This window comes from Chionomys nivalis, chromosome 5 (genome assembly GCF_950005125.1).
Source record: "Chionomys nivalis chromosome 5, mChiNiv1.1, whole genome shotgun sequence".
NCBI classification, from domain to species: domain Eukaryota; kingdom Metazoa; phylum Chordata; class Mammalia; order Rodentia; family Cricetidae; genus Chionomys; species Chionomys nivalis.
In genome coordinates, this window is record NC_080090.1 from 65,606,802 (window position 1) to 65,624,261 (window position 17,460).

Below are 17,460 nucleotides of genomic sequence, written 5' to 3' on the forward strand. Positions count from 1 at the left end.
GATTGGCATCCATAAATAGACTTGTGCTTCTTCCTTTCAATTCTCCTTGGTCTTTTACAAAAGTGCCCCTGACTCAACAACAGGCACACTCTGCTGTGGGTCAAGAAATCCTATTTCCTGGGAACTGTGTTTTTTCCATTGATTTGGACTCCACAACCCTTTTTTCACCCGGAACATCAACAACTACTTCTGTGGCCATTCACTTTTCATAGACAGTACCAAGCTTGTGTTCATCGTTGACTGCAATGAGTTTCTGATGGTCAGTGGCTGGAGAGCAGATACTGAGCTTAATCTGGACACAACTGACCCCTTAGGATGTGTCACCAAAAAAAAAAAAAAAAAAAAAAAAAAAAAAAAAAAAAAGAAAAATGATTGCTGTAGTATAACTACTGGGCTAATTTATTTTCTTTTTCCTTATTAAAATAATGATGTATGAAATCCATGAAAATACATTATTTTTGTGTAGATTCCTTTAGAGCATGTTCCCGCGTGTGAGATTGAGCATACTGAACATGTTGATAACTACTGCCAAACTGTCTTCTTAGAAAGACTGCAGATTCACATAGATATCGACAGGGAGTAAGAGTGTTGATTTACCCTTATTGCCAAAATGATATCACTATTTTAAAATTGCTTCCAATCTGATGTTGAAATTTCATTTTATATTTTAGATCTTGAATTTATTTGAGATATTGATATTGAGCCTCCTTTCAATTTCTTTTTTTGGCCAGTTATTATTTTTCTATGATTTGCTTTAATTGGCTCATTTTATTAAGAAGTTAAAAATCATTTAGTAATGGCTTATCAACATTTTCTGAGATAAATTTTGCTGGGATCTGGGAATCTGAACTCAAGTGTTCTTACATGATGAGCCATTTCACCAGCCCCAAAATAAATTTTGAATATGAATTTTTTATTAAATACTGCACATATAAATTTTCCTATTGCCTGCTTCTCTGTCAGCTGCACTTACGGCATCTCTTAAAGTGAGATACTTCATTTTGTAGACATGTTAACTATTTATTCATGGTCTCTGTTTTTTGCATAGTGTTTAAGAGAGACTTCTTTGTATAATCCACTCCTTTGTATGCAAGTTTATTTTGAGTTGTCCTCTCTGTTGTTTTCTAATCTTCTACCAGTAGTGTGCTTCTAGTAGTTCCTTTGTGTATCAGGTCTTTGAAATCTGACAGGACAAAAACACCATCTTTCATTAATTTCTGCACAGCTGCCCTTGCTTTTGTTATTTATGGTTTCTCCTTTCTACCCTCAGATATCACTCCCCTGTGTTGCTGTAACCCTACTGTATTCCGTTAAGATTTGTGACATTTGCGTTATATGTGAATAGAGATAACAGACTGCTAGTGTTTTAGATGAAATAGTCTTTGAAATAAGAAAGTAGATTGTTCACAGTTAATTCATAGATGGATGTTTTTGTTTCCAAGTCTTTGGCAATATTTGATGTTGATGTTCTTGAATATGTAGCTTCTATATAAACCTTAATGTGTATTAAAATTATTTTAAAGAATAGAAGCCATATTTAAACTAAATTGTAGAACTTTGCTACTTTGTCTTATTATTGTTAACAGGGAAGCAAAGCAAATATAACCAAGCCTCTTTTTGCTTTTGGGGTTTCTTTCTTAACAATAGGGAATAAAATTAAAATGAAGAATGTAGGAAATTAATTTATTGTTCTTATTTTTAATTAGCTGGAGTTAGATGCTATTCTAAGCACAGCTTCTGTTACCATGGAGTTTTCTTAACTCAGGGTCAGATTCCTTAAAAGTGCTGGGGCCTGCTTTATGCTTTGAAAAAAAAAAATAATTCTCAGTGACCTTGAGTAATAGCTGTAGCCTTTGTTATATCTTAATTGCTACTTTTACATGAGAAACATAAAGTCATCCCCATATTTCTGAAGAATCAATGCAACACTCTGCATTGTATGCTTAGACTTAAAGCATTTGAAATAGAATAGTGGGTACATAAAAATAAATTTTTACAAATAATAAATAGACAATATTAATTTTTTGCAATTATGTTGTTCAAATTAAATGAATAGGTTTGATAACCTTTTTTAAAAGTTATTTAATTATACTTATTTATTTGTGGGGGGCACATTTGCTATCCTGTAGACTACTTGAAGGAGTCTGTTCTCTCTTTCCACTGTTTGTACTGCAGGAATTGTCAGGCTTGATGGCCAGCACCTCCACTCGCTGAGCCAGCTCACTGTTCAATTTTGACAAGCTTTTAAAGACTATTTAAGCCGTTTGTCTCTCTTTAAAGTATTTCTAGTGCTATGAATTTGTGTGTGTATTATATTTCTTAGGGAAATACCATTTCATTTATTCTTACACAGGTGGAATATTTAAGGGTTTCTGGGTTTGCACTCGGAGTCTAGGATCTGGGGGATGGAAAGGAGCCTATTCTTTTTCTATACATCTCAAGTTAAGTTACCCTAGATCCAGAAATAGAATATTTCTATATTTTGGTTAAGATCTGGGAAGTATCTAGGCAAATCTCACATGGTTCTTAGAGCCCCTGAAGCTACTTTTCTTCAGCATTTCTAGTATATTTAATAGTTGGTAGGTCTAGCACAATACTCAGAGTAGATCTAGTCAACAGAAAGACATGCCATTGGTCCAGAAAGATCTTACAAGTCATATTAACACACAAAAGTGACCAAATGGGCGTTTCCAGAAGTCATCCCCCTCTGTCCTGAAGGTGCCAGTTGTTATCTACTTGTACAGGTGTCTTGTCAATCACTACGTTACCTAGCAAGCCTCTGACACTGTGGACCATCTAATTTACACCCACTGGTCCACACCACCTTCCCTGTCTATACAGCTAAAATAAAAATGAGGAAATGCTAGCATAACATAAAACAGAATCTAACCTATTTTTCTAGAAACATGCTGCAGTCTCATTTCTTCCATTTCTTTGTTGTATTTTTTCTTCTCTGAAATATTTAATTTTCCTTTTCTTACGTGAATTCTACTCAGCTCAGCTGCCAGCACCTTGAAACTTCTTTGATTAATTGTCTACAGAATTTTCTCTGTGTTCTGAAGTCTTAGACATTTCTCTTCTCAACATGATAACTTGTATTATACTAGTAGTGTGTTTGGATTAGCCTCTTTCCACTGCCAGGCACTTACATACAGACGTCTACTGGCTTTTTGAAGACTAAGAAAGTAGTCCTTTTTTTACCCTACTTTCCCCACTTGGCCTTCTGCCTTAAGTTTGAAATTTTTTTCTTGCTTTTCAGTTACAGATGAGGATACAGTTAAGAGATATTTTGCCAAGTTTGAAGAGAAGTTTTTCCAAACCTGTGAAAAGGAACTTGCCAAAATCAACACATTTTATTCAGGTGAGTAGTCACAAAGAAAAAAAGACATTCTACAATGCCCTTCAGACATGATCGGTGTTGCTTGAGGCTGACTTCCTTTGTTTATGCTGCAGTAATGTGATTGGTACTGTAGTGTTTACACTTTATGTGGTCATTGCCTAGGTTCCTTTACAGGTTATAAGACCTTCTGTTATAAATTTGATTTTATCTTTTATAAATTTTAATCTTCATTTCCATATTATCCTTAGGTTAATTTTATGTCCTTTCATTGGCTAGAACACTCATCTTCGCCTCTCTAATGCAGTCTCACAAGTGTCATCTGCAAGATGCTATTGGAGCTTGAAAAGAAAACATTAACTTTATATTTTTATATGCCTAGCTTGTTTAAAGTGTATGTTTTAATGTACTTAACAGAAATTAGTAAAGCAATGTCCTTGTAATGGATTGCCTAGAGCATTGCCTTAAGCATCACAAATCCTGTGGAGCCTAGTTGATAATTAGATAGTTTTGTGAGTACAGAATCAAAACAGTGATTTAGATTCAGAGAGACTTCATCCAGACTTTGAATAAACGTTATATATATTCCCTTGTACATTGCTGAATTACCCCCTTTATTCTTGGAATCACCTACTAGATGTAATGATCAATAATGGATTTCCCTCTTCTCTTGGCAAAGGCTTTGGAAACACCATGGTCTTAATACTGACATAATCATTAAAAGCAAACAATCAAAACTACTAGTATGGGTTAGTCCGAGATGACTAGTGCATGACTTTATTAGTTTCTTTTTCGAAGGATGATTTTTTTCCCCTCCTAGCTTGTGTACAACTTTTGGAACCATTTTATTCAGGTATTTTCTCTGCAGCCCTCAGATAGGTCTGATTATTCTTGTATATGGCGCAGTAGGAGACTGAGAGAGGTAAGAAGCAGTATAAAGCAGATGCCAAAACCCTAAGAGGCTTGGTCTGACATTTTTAGGTGCTGTTGTTTTCCAAAATCAGTACTGCTGTGTATCCTGCAAAGTGGATCTGTGAACATCTGGTATCTTGTGGAGTTGGCCACTCCTGTGTATTTGCTACTGCTGATCTCTTGGTTGCTAACTGAGAATAAAGATGCTTACCTCCCAATGTAATGCTTTATCTCAACTTTCTGTATAATCCTGGTGACTTAATTGCCTTTGTGGACAGTCCATTTTGGGTTCCAATCTACTTTTTTCACATTATCTCATGGCTGTACTTGCCCAGAATTGCTCTCCTCCAGATTAGTAAATTCCATAAAATTCTAGGACCATATTTTCCAGGCTTTAAGCTTTTTATACACCTTCTCTAACATCTGGATATATACATACATACATACATACATACATACATACATACATACATACATACACATTTATTATTATTTTGTGTTTATGGGGGTTTTTTTTGCCTGCATGCATGTCTGTGTACCGTGTGCATGCAGTACTGCAGGGACCAGAAGAGGGCATCAGATCTCCTGGGACTTGAGTTACAAATGGTCATGAGCCATCATGTGGTGCTGGGGATTGAATCTTGGTCCTCTGAAAAAGCAAACGGGGCTCTTAACCACTGAGTCATTACTCTAGCCCCCTATTTATTCGTTTTGTTTATTTGTTTTATATCTTAGCTCAAATTCCTTCACATCTTCATTTTATTCCAGTCATGCCACACCCTGTATTGATGTCTTTTTATCAGTCATTTTAATCATTTTGTCCCTGTACTTTCAATTCTTTTACCCTTATTGCTTTATATTGTGCTTGCCTAGCAAACTCAGTGCTTCTTGTACCTTAGTGCCAACATTCTGGACTGATTCACATATCAATAGAGTTATAGTAAAAAAAAAAAAATCTACTTTATGACCAAATATGCAAATATACAGCTACCCACCTTGTTTTGTTTTGCTTTTTTTCTTCCCAGACAGGATTTCTCTGTGTAGCCCTGGCTGTCCTGGAACTTGCATTGTAGACCAGGCTGTCCTCGAACTCAGAGATACATATACCTGCCTCTACTGGGATTAAAGCTGTGTGCCACTACACCTGGCTAGATTTTCAGATCTTATGTGTGCTTATGCACCTATGAGTGTGAATACACAAATGTTTAAATCATTTAAGTGTTTTTAAACAAACAATATTTGTCTTCTTTTAATCTATTTTTTAAATACTTTTTCTGATTGATTTTTAAAATGTTGATTGTGTTTCACTAAATCTGGGGGTTTTGTTATTTTTGTTTTTGTTTTAAGACAAGATGTCACTGTGCAGTTCTGACTGGCTTAGAACTTGCTATATAGAACTCACAGGATTGGGTTATCTCTGCCTCCCAAGTGCTGGAATTAGAATTTACCCAACCTAAATTAGTTTTAAATATTGCTTTTGATCCATATTGGATTACAAGATTCAGTTTGAAAAGTAATATCATGGAGTAGATCAATTTTCAAAAGTCATTTTGGGTTGGCTATTGTTAAATTTTTTGGATGCTGTGAGATAATAACTTATCTATGTGTTTTGACAGAGCCTTTGGGGTACAAATTGATAGTCACTGACTGGGTTTTTGCCAGGTCAGGAAGGGGTGAGTAATATGATTAGACGTGATTGGAAGACAAGAAATAGAATTTGGCACATGTAGACAGTATCACTTTCCTCCCTAGTTAGCTGCTTTCTTCACAGCAGATTGTCTTATAGACTGCAGTCTTCAGGCACTCATGCCTGAGAGAAGCCATAAGTAGCTAGTGAGTTACCTTCTGGGAAGGGTTAAGAGAAGCTCTATTTGACCCAAACCAGCCTCTGATACCGTCCTCCTGACAGGGCTTTCCAGTGTTGGGTATAGTTGTGTGCACCACCTATTTGAGCGTATTTATTAACTCACCTTCATCCACTAAGGTAGGACAGATTGCTTAATACCTAAAAATGGTCAGTCTTTAAATGACTTATATTCTAGATCCAAACATTTTACTACCTTCCAATTTTTTATCTTTCTAACCATACCAAAATCCCAGAAATAAATAAAATAATAAAAGTGCTAATTCCATCAACATTTTGAATTTTTAAAGTTTAGATTTTTGTTTAATTTTTTCTTTTGGTTGTTTTTTGTTGTTGTTGTTAGTTTTTCAAGACAGGATTTCTCTGTGTAGCCTTGGCCATTCTGGAACTACTCTGTAGACCAGGCTGGCCTCAAACTCAAAAGATTTGCCTGCTTCTGCCTCCTGAGTGCTGGGATTAAGGGTGTGTGCCAGCACCACCTGAATGATTTTGTTTAATATTATCATTTAAAAAAACTATTTAGAGGGCTGGAGAGATGGCTCAGAGGTTAAGAGCACTGACTGTTCTTCCAGAGGTCTTGAGTTCAATTCCCAGCAACCAGATGGTGGCTCATAACCATCTATAATGAGGTTCTGGTCTGCAGGGATGCAGGCAGATGCTGTATACACAATTAATAAATAAATTAAAAAAAATAAAAACCCTTTATTCATAAAAAAAAACAAAAACAAAAAAACTAACCTTCCTACGCCAACAAACACTTGCTTATAAAGTAGATTAATTCCCGGGCCTCTTAGGATTGTACTTGTTAAGAGTAAGAAGCTGTTTTCAGTTGGAAACCTGATATAAATTACTTTTCTTACTTTTTTCTATCTGTTTTGTTTAATTTTAAAAGAACAGTTGTTTATATTTATAGAAAAATGTTTTTACAATTGAAAGACCATGGGGGAAAGAAGGAACTTTTAAAAATGAGGGCCCCAATTTCCAAGATGAACATAAATGTAAACAACCTCAATAAAATACTTGCAAGCCATATTCAATAGTACATTTTAAAAGATCATATGTGATTGAGTTAGTTTTATTACAGGAATGCAAGAATTTCAACATATGCAAGTCAATAAGTGAAATGTAGCATATAAATAGAATCACATGATCATTTTGATAGATGTAGAAAAATTCCTTTGATAATATTCCATATCCATCCCTTCATTATAAAAAGCCTGAATAAAACAATCTAGTAATAGAAGGATCATACCTTGACATAATGAAGGCAGAATATGACAGACCCTTTCATAACCCATATAATAAATAGGGACAAATTGAGAGCATTTCCTCTAAAATGAGACGTGGCATTTACTCTTGTCACTCTTATTCAGTGTAGTGCTTAGAATCTTAGCCAGACTTTTAAGGCAAGAGAAAAGAAATGGGATGCAAAGAGAAAAGGAAGAAGTCAAATTGCCCGTGTTTGCAGATGATACAGTCCTACACTGGAAAGATTTTAAAGACTCTATGAGAAGCAATATAATCAACCTGCTAAGTGTCTGGGTAGTCCCAGTGGGTAGCAGGGCCATATCTGAGGGTCAAGAATGGTCTTTACCTGGTGAAGAGCTGCCTTGCCTCGAGTGCAATTGAATACTTGCATTATCAGGTGTGCAGGTGCATACCAGATTCTAGGGACTGTATTGATTTGCTCCAGTGAAGCTACCTTATCTTAAGTTAACAATAAAATCTGTATTTCCCAAGAGTCATCCAACTCTGTACAAAGTAAAGCTAACGCTATGTTAAGTGATAGTTTGTATAGGCATTACCGCCCATTTGTCTTTCAACTGTCTGGTGACACCTTTAAAGTTTTATTGTGATACTAGGAAGTTATAGGAACTTAGGCTTAGCTCCCTGTACCACACTGTTCTTACTTCTGGATCACAGTCAGTACGGAAATCCTACTTGCAGCCTAAAGTCTATTCCAGTTACCCATTTTAGAACTGGGAAAGTTGTCATAGGATGAGTCAGTAAACCAACTTTCTACTGTGAGCCAAACCTGGACGAGCACTTGATGGTTTGAACATCTACAGTTAGTGTGATTGTTAAGTTGCAGTAGTGTTTGAATATTCTGGAAATTTATCATTGTGTTGTTATTGTAGACATAATTTTAAGATAGCCTCCAAGTACACAACGCCTGCTAGAAGAGAGTTTTTTCAGGAATAATTAAGGTTTCAAATCAATTGCTTTTTAGTAATGGTACTTACCCCAGGTTAGCCCAACCTGACTAGGTGAATCCTTAAAAGTGACTAAAGTTAACCCTACATACAAAGTAGAGAAGGACTTGAAGTGAGAGTTTCTCTGTTGGTAACTTTGACATTCAGTAGAGACCTCAGTCTTACAACTTCAAACAACTCAATTCAGCTACATCCCAGTAAGTGTGACAGAGGATCCCAAACTCTAGATGGTCCTGAGAACTGTACTGGCAAGAAACCCAGCTACATCATGCTTGGTTTGTTTATGCCATTAAGTTTGTGCTGGTTTGTTATATAGTAATAGGAAACCAATATAAAAGCTGGTGCCTGAGAATTTTAGAAATGTCTGGAAGTTTCCTTTTCTACAAACCACAGTCACCCTAGAAGATGGCCACCAGGCCCTTTGGAGAAGGGTTGGGGAAAGACTTAACAATATATTCCTGTGGAAGTGGCAAGAGAGAGAGCAGCCTGCTGTGTTTCAGTAAGGAATCTCATTGTTGTGACTTGCCTCTAGGTCTGGAAACAAGATATCAGTTGACTAAACTCAACTGTCTGCCACTTGACTGTGCAGACTTTACAGTGATAAGGCAATACTCTAATAGTTGGCCCATTTGTTTCATTCCTAAGACAAACCTTGATCGATTAACCTTAGCTAAAAATCCTGTGGGCTAAACTGTTCTGGTTTGCGACTCACTTAGTTGCCTTTTATGACAAACACACCCATTTTGTTTTGGGGGTTAAATGCTACCATCTGGCCTTTCTCTTCAGGGTCCTTTTGTTACCACTGAAATCAGTGAGCCCTAATGGCTTCATCTCGTATGACTGGGCCTATTCTGCAGTGAACAGCAGACTCAGAGCTCTTCAAAGAGGCAGGTGCTTTCCTCAGTGACTTACTCCCTACCTGCCCTAGTGATGAAGGTTTCTGGGCCTCCCGGGAGAGAATGGAGTTGGTTTTATAGATGTGGATATACATATATATCAAGATATACATAAAAAATAAATTATTAAACATAAAATGAAAGTCAGGTGGTTAAGGATAGAGATGAATCCAATAGAAATAACTTCTGAGAAAGAGAATTGTGTAAATTATGAAAGAAGCAGCAGTGCTAACGAATATAAAAGTCATAATACTACACTTCAGTGTGTATGACAGTCTCCACAACAGAGACGCCTAGAACTCTGAAAAAAATGAGTCAACAGATAACTCCTTCTTACTGCTATTGTCTAATTACCATCGTTATTTACTGAGCACTAGCTGTGCCCCGTGGCATTTTTATGCTGCACTTAAACTTTACAAGTACTTTTTAGGAGAGTTGTATCTTTGTTTTTCACCTATGAAAGGCTTACAAAAGTTGAAAAATAAACTCAACTAAAATCATAGGAATTAATAACAAATATTTGAACATAAATCTGCTTAATTCCATATACTAAAGTGTGATTGCGGAATGTAAGATACAGTTATTTTAATATGTAATTAACCCTTCATACCAATGGAGTCTGCATCTATGAATTCAACCAGTATATTTAGAAAAAGAAAGCAGGAGCGCAAAATGCATAGCTCAGTGATAGAGTACTTGACTAGTATGTATAAGACCCTAGGTTCCATCCTTACCAATGCAAATAGTGTGTGTGTGTGTGTGTGTGTGTGTGTATGTGTGTGTAGACCTGCTTTTAGCATAGCCCCCACCCTGATTTTGTTCCTAGGAAAAATTGCATCTATGATGAACATGTTCTTATGCTTTTTCATCTCTTCTCTAAACAATGCACTTCCACAACTGTTTATATTGTATTAATATTATAAGTCAGGGCTTAAATTTTTTCTGTTCATGACACCTTTTTACCCCCACAATTTTTACTTGACTTAGAGTATCTAAAATTGGATTATAGATCACATACTTACTGGTAAAAACTTTTATATAACTAATTGAATCTTTGCTGATTCTTTGATATTGTAGGAAACAATAGGAAAATTTTTTAGAGCTGATCAATAGTTTTTAATTGTCTTTAATGGAAATTTATAATGACTTTATAATTGTCAATAACGAGAATGCTTGTTTCTCATTAAATGTGTAATAAAAATGGCAGTAGTTTTTATAAGGCTTATTTCAGAAATTGTTAGAATTTTTTTTAATCTCAAACCAAAATTATTTGATGATATTTTAAAATTATGAAATCTGCCAACTTGGTCTACAGAACAAGCTCCAGGAAGCCAGAATTGCACACAGAGACCCTGTTTAATAAACAAATATTTTTCTCTCTTTCTCTCAAAAAAAAAAAAAAAAGGAAAACAAAAACAAACAAAAAAAGCCAGTAAGGCAAAAATAACAAAACAAAAGGCCCAGGAGAAAACCCAGAATCTGTCCTGTGTTGGCCAACTGCTTCTTTCTGTGCTTGGGGCTTGACTTGGAGGGTGGCTAATGTTATCTATCTAGTGACACTGCCCGGGAGAAAACTCATTTTCCCTTTCCCAGCAAGCAACAATTGAAATAGCTTCTTGGTTGGAGGTGGGCTTTGTATAAGTTTCTCCTTCTCAATTTGTAGAGTATCATAGTTTTTTTTTTATAATCAAAGATAAGAATTTTTGAAACCATCTCCAGACATTTCAGATAATCAGTTATAACTCTTATATTTAAGTCTTTGAGAAAGTTATTTTTGGTTAAACATTTTAAGATATTTACTGTAAATGCTTCTAAAGAATGAATTTTAAGGGCCTGAGAGATGGCTCAGTGGTTAAGAGCATTGCCTGCTCTTCCAAAGGTCCTGAGTTCAATTCCCGGCAACCACATGGTGGCTCACAACCATCTGTAATGAAGTCTGGTGCCCTCTTGTGGCCTGCAGACACACGGAGAGACAGAATATTAATATTTAAAAAAAAAAAAAGAATGAATTTTAACCCTAATCTTCCATTTGTTAACTATTTAGTTAAAATTCCAATGAAGGGTTTAAAAATGAACTACTATTTGAGGCACAGCTTTTAATGAAGTTACTGATTTTTCTGGTATCATAAAACATATCATCTCATTGGTGCTCTGATGGGGGCTGTGAGTGCCTGTAGGCCCATATTTCTATATGGTGTGACAGCCAGGCGCTAAAGCTATAGGCCCAATCTGAGGTGGTCATGTAGCCCTGCAGACAGGCTGTCTCTGCCTAACAAAGGGTCATGATGTTGTTGCTCCTTTCTTTGTAATTTGGAGGATGCTGATTCAAGCCTAAGTGACAGCTAGCATACACTGCAGACAGCTAGATGCGGACCTGACAAAACTCCATTCACCTGGTGACCTAGAGGACAGGTCTGGTGTATTTTCCCGCTCAGTTTATGTGTTGGTATAGAAGTTGTTTGGATAATAAACACGGGGAGATCTTGAGGAGAGAAGAAGCCTGAGATGCCCTTCCGTGATGACCGTGTAAGCTGTGTCTGATTATTCTTGCAGCTCCGTACCAGTCCAGTTAGGGAAAATAGTTATCTATGTTGGGGCCCATGGCTCTAACAAGTGCCTCCCTGTGAAACACCGAGTAAAAGTGATATGTTTGCCACCAGTTTTTTTTTTTTCTTTTTTGCTACAAATTCAACTTCTCTCACACAGTGTTGCTCCAGCACCATCTATAGACACTAGTATCATATTTTCACTGGAGAAAGCTCCATTTGTGAGGAGTTTAGCTCTCTGGTGACACTCCCCCTTCCTGATGGGTGGTGAAAGAATAATCTCTCACACATACTTCCTTTATAAACATACTTACATAAAGAAATAGATGTTTCATCTAGCTGAATTGCAAACTTTGGGCTGTTTATATGCTTATAATAAACTGCTTTCATTAGTCATTACAAATTATAGAAGTTCGTTTAGAAACAGCTTGATTTGATAAAGGAATTTTATTAATTTCATGCCTATCCTTTTTTTAACCCTGTGAACTACTCTGCCACCCCTACCCCACGAGAGGGTTTTTCTGTGTATCCTGGCTGTCCTGGAACTCCTTCTGTAGACCAGGCTCACCTCAGACTCATAGAGATCCACCCCTCTGCCTCCAGAGTGCTGGGATTAAAGGTGTGAGCCACCACTGTCGAGCTAAAACTATTCAGTTTTAATAACAGCAGGTAACACAAGATCTCCTTTCATGTAATACTTTTTTAGGTTTTGGAATTAAATAAGAAATTTCAAAACAAGGAAACACTTCTAATTTACAACAAATCTTTCAAAACATTATTTTTGTTTATTTGAAGATTTGTTAAAAGTATTCAAATAATGCTGCTATAAACATAGTTTACCACGTCCTTGTGGTATGACTGAGCATCCTTTGGGATCGTGGAACCAGTCCTTAGTGTACTGAGGTACATCTATATATGTATAACAGAAAAACATGTATTCACTAACAGTCTAGTTTTTAACACATATCTTATTAGTTTTAGTCTGTTTGGAGTACCTGCTTTAGAGAAATGTTGAGGTACAATGGGAAATACGGCAATCAGAGCTTTGATTCTACTTCTGTTTGTATATGAAGTTTTAAACACAGGAACACTTCTTTAAACATTTTGTAAAATTACATTTATTTAGTGTTTGCTTGATGCTTCAGTGTGTTTGTGGAGGCCAGATTACAATTTGGGGGACTTGGTTCTTTCTTCCCACAATGTGGGTCTTAGGGATTGGACTCAGGCTGTCAGACTTTTGCAGCAAGTCCCTCTGGCCCTTTTGCTGGGCCTTCAGAAATATATCTTATATAGAGCTCTTTTAAAATAAGATACATAAAAGAAAACCTATTTTAATTTATTTATTTAGATACTGGGGTTAAATCCTAGGGCTTCATGCATGCAGGGAAGCACTTTAATAACTGGACTATATCCCTAGCCCCAGTGTTTACTATTTTATAATATGTAATTTTAAGTATAGTCATGATATTGTACAATCATCACTATCTAATTCCAGAACATTCTTGTTATTCCTCAAAGGCATACTGCTCCTTATTCCTGCTAGCAGTCACTCTACCTTCTCTTTTCCTGGCTACTGCCAGCTGCTAATTCCCTATTTTGGACAGTTCATCTAAGTGGAGTCATATCATTCTTGGGGATGGGGTTGTCTGCCTTATTTCACTTAACATACCTTTAAGGCTTATCCACGTTGTAGCGTAAATTGATACTTACTCTTCTGTATGGCTGATACTCCATTTTGTATATGTTTGTATATCCACACAGTACCTTTTGTTTATCCACTCATTACTTGATAGATATTTGGCTGGAATAAGAACTTGTTTATATTGTATGCAAGGTTTTCTGTGGATGCCTTATGTTCAGTTCTCTTGCATATATACCTAGCATGGGTGTTGCTGATCATATGGTAAATTCTTTGTTTGTTTTCCAAATTTATAATATTTGTACTGTTTTATGTTTTCACTCTTAGTGACTGCACATTTCTTTAATCTATGAAAATAGGTGCAGTAACAGTTTTGTAGGGAGTAAAGTATGAGGTAGAATGTACAGATGTTGTGCCAAAATGTTTTCTCCCATCTGGTTCTACATATCATGTGTAATATTTTTCCTAGAAATTCTAGGGAAGAAAATTAGTATAATCAAAAAAAAATAGAATTCAGTAAAAACAAAAACAATTCAAAATTGAGAGCACTTGTCACTTCTTTTTTATATAAGATTAGAAGATGAGTATACTTTATTTTATTTTTATATTTTTAAAAAGCTTTTATATGTTTGGGTGTTTTGTTCACATGTATATCTTTAACCTGATTGGACAATGCCCTTTCCTTACAGAGAAGCTGGCAGAGGCTCAGCGCAGGTTTGCTACACTTCAGAATGAGCTTCAGTCTTCACTGGATGCACAGAAAGAAAGCATTGGTGTCACTACATTGCGACAACGCAGAAAACCAGTCTTCCACCTGTCCCATGAGGAGCGTGTCCAACATAGGAATATTAAAGACCTTAAGCTGGCCTTCAGCGAGTTCTACCTCAGCCTCATTCTGCTGCAGAACTATCAGGTGCTTAGATTACCCTAGGGAGTGGCATTTTAAAGTAAACTCCAGTAAGTGGAATTACCTTGATCTACACTGAGTCCCCCAAAGGTGACATCGTCTTTATTCTTGGGGTTCTTGTTCGAGTTTAGATGTCTTTGTTGTCCAAAAACCATGCATTAGAAGGATTAAAACTATTAGCAAAGCTAATAGCTTTTAAGCTACACACACACACACACACACACACACTTTTGTAGGGCGGAGGAGATGGCAATGCGAGCACCAGAGTTCAGGTTCCCAGAGCCCACGTTAAAGCCAGGCAGGCATGGCAGCCACCTGTAATTTACACATACAGGAAGGAGATGGGAATTCCCAGAGATTATGGCTAGCCAGACTAGCAGAAGCGGAGAGCTCTTGACTCAGCAAGACAGCCTGCCTCAGTAATATAAAGAGGGGATAGCAAGTGAGAAAAATACCACCAACTTCAAGTCTCCACATACATATACACTTAGTTAAAAAAACAATTCATACGCTATTTATGGGTACCTTTGGCTCAGAGAATAGCAGTTTGCTTACTATTTGAAGGAAGCTCTTATAGTGGTGAATAAAAATAAATGTCTATCAAAATGTTGGCTGTGTAGTCTTTATATTCCTAATGCATAGCTAAAGTTCAGAAAAGCATTGGATCTTTCTGAGGCAGACATTAAGAAAAGAAAAGCAACTGCACAGCTAATAATAAAACAAAATAAATAATAAAACAATAATAAAACAAAAGAGCTGAACATTTTAGCTTGCTACCAAAAGAATCCCAGTTTTGTAAGCAGCGACTGCTCTTTTCGTTACAACATTGTTTGGCCTATTAGCTCAGGCTTCTTACTGACTAACTCTTACATTTTAAATTAGCCTATTTCTATTAATCTGTGTTTCACCACAAGGCTATGGCTTACTGGGTAAGGTTCTGTTCTGGCATCTTTCTCCTTCTGCACCTACATGGCATCTCTTAGACTCCGCCTACTCTCTTTATATCTCCTCCAGCCAGGCTATATTCTGCCCTGCTATAGGCCGAAGCAGCTTTTTTTTATTAACCAATGGTAATAAAATATATTCATAGCATACAGAGGGGAATCCCACATCACAATTTTGTTATTCACAGAATACAGTGTAACCATATCAAAAATAAAGAAATTAGATCATGCTAGATATGTGTAAAGGTTAAATATATAGGTTGTTATAGCACTCAATAGTTTTTACACCCAGTATGAAAAATGTGAACATCCATTAGCCCTATATTAGGGTATTCATTTATTTGTAATTTGTTATAAGTTTGTTTATATAATTGTTATGAAAGATAATAAACAGGTTATATTCAATAATAAACATTTACATCTCTGAGTCTGATGTACTACTTTGCATTTTATTCTCTAATATAACTTAAAATGAATGATTAGCACCTTGCAGGATGATAGAACATCTAAAAAGTAAAAGTTATGCAAGAAAAGTTTTACTTGTAGTGACTGGTGATACAGCTCAGTTTGTAGAGTGCTTGCCAGCAGGCATGAAAACCTGGGTTGGATCTGCATAAAGCTGGGTGTGGAGGCACATGCCTCTAATTCTGGCGCTAGGCAGATGGAGACAAAGGAATCTTAAGTTCAAGATCATCCTCATGTACACGAAGTTGAAAGCAGCTTGTGTAAACTTTAAGACTTTAATAATAAATAAAAAGGTTTTCCCTGAAGTCTTGCAATTTTAAAATGCAAAGTACTAGAAATCCCCTATGCTTTTCCCATCGCTTTCATATTTTTTTGATAATTTTGTAGTTTGTCATTCAAAAAAGAACCCAGTTGAGAAATAATTCAGCAGAAAAGTAATAACATAAGAGAAATAAATGATATGTCCTTTGTTTCTTTTATATACCCCAGGCTGATTTAAACTTGACATCCTCCTACCTTAGCCTCCTAAGTGCCAGGTTCATTATCTACATACCTAGGACCCTTTTTTGACATTTTTCCCAAAGCTTTATAATTTGATTTTTTTTAGAAATTCATATTAGTAACTAAATATTTAAAAGAAACAAAATGCTTTCCCACAGATTTTAAAGTATTAACCTTGTGAGTTGGAGAAAGAATTCAATTGTTAAGAGCACTTGCTGCTCTTCTAGGGAACCTGAGTTTATTTCCCAGTAGCCCTGTCACTATGCTCACAACTGTCGGTTGTTGTCCTCTTCTGACCTCCATGGGCACCTGTACGTGTGTGATATTTACACAGACATATATACAAAAAATAGAAATAAATCTTAAAAAAGTAATAGAAAATATCCATATTTCCAGCTTATTTTGTGTTGTTAAAAAACAAAACAAACAAAAAAACAAGAACAAAAATGCTGCTTTGGATGCCCTGGAACTGGAGTTACAGACAGTTGTAAACTAGGAATCCAGCCTAGGTCCCAGGTCTTCTGCAAGAACAAGGCTCTTAACTGCTGAGCCATCCCTCCAGCCTCAATAGTATTTCTAAAAGTTCTGTTGTGGAGCTGCAAGGATGACCTGACTTCAGATTCCTAGCATCCTAGTAAAAGGGCCAATTTTGCCTACTCTGGAAGGAAGGCAAGAGGATATCTAGGGTCAGTCTGGCCAAATTTGGTGAGCTCCAGGTGAAAGACCCTGTCTGAAGAAAGTAAGAAAGGGTAGAGAGCTATAGAATGTGATGCTCAAGGTCACCTCTGCATCCACACACATGCATGAACACACACACACACACACTCACACCTGTTTCTAAGTTGAGCTGTCTACTGTACCCAAGAAGAGTTCATGATCATGCATTATGGTATGAGGAATAGATTCTAACAAGTGAGCAAGAAACCTTATCAGCAAATACAGACAGCCTCTGGTTGGTAGGTCTCATCTAGACTTGCAAATCTGTGTTTTCTTGCCTTTCAGATGATGGGCAAACAAGTGAAGGTGAGAGTGTAGGAAAATACAGTATTTTGATTTTGTAGAAATTGAAGGAATGCTAAGCTCCTACCCATTGTCACCTGCCCTGTGCAATGGTTCTTTTCTGCTGACATCTCCTGCTTACTTCCATCCCTAAATGGAGGAGGATGGAAGGAAAAACAGAGTCAAGAGAACTAGAGAAGTGTCCGTTGTACATGCCTGGAGGAGTGAAAACACACT

The 17,460-nt window shown here is 36.5% G+C and overlaps 1 protein-coding gene across 1 annotated transcript in view; it reads left to right on the top strand.

Annotated features, from left to right (window-relative positions):
• The window catches only part of Xpr1 (xenotropic and polytropic retrovirus receptor 1), a 142,406-nt gene that overhangs the window by 69,414 nt on the left and 55,532 nt on the right, over positions 1–17,460 (top strand). Inside the window, exons 3-4 of the mRNA XM_057770065.1 lie at positions 3,260–3,361; positions 14,097–14,320. Of these exons, the coding sequence (XP_057626048.1) occupies positions 3,260–3,361; positions 14,097–14,320 (326 nt within the window). The remainder of the gene's footprint in view (positions 1–3,259; positions 3,362–14,096; positions 14,321–17,460) is intronic.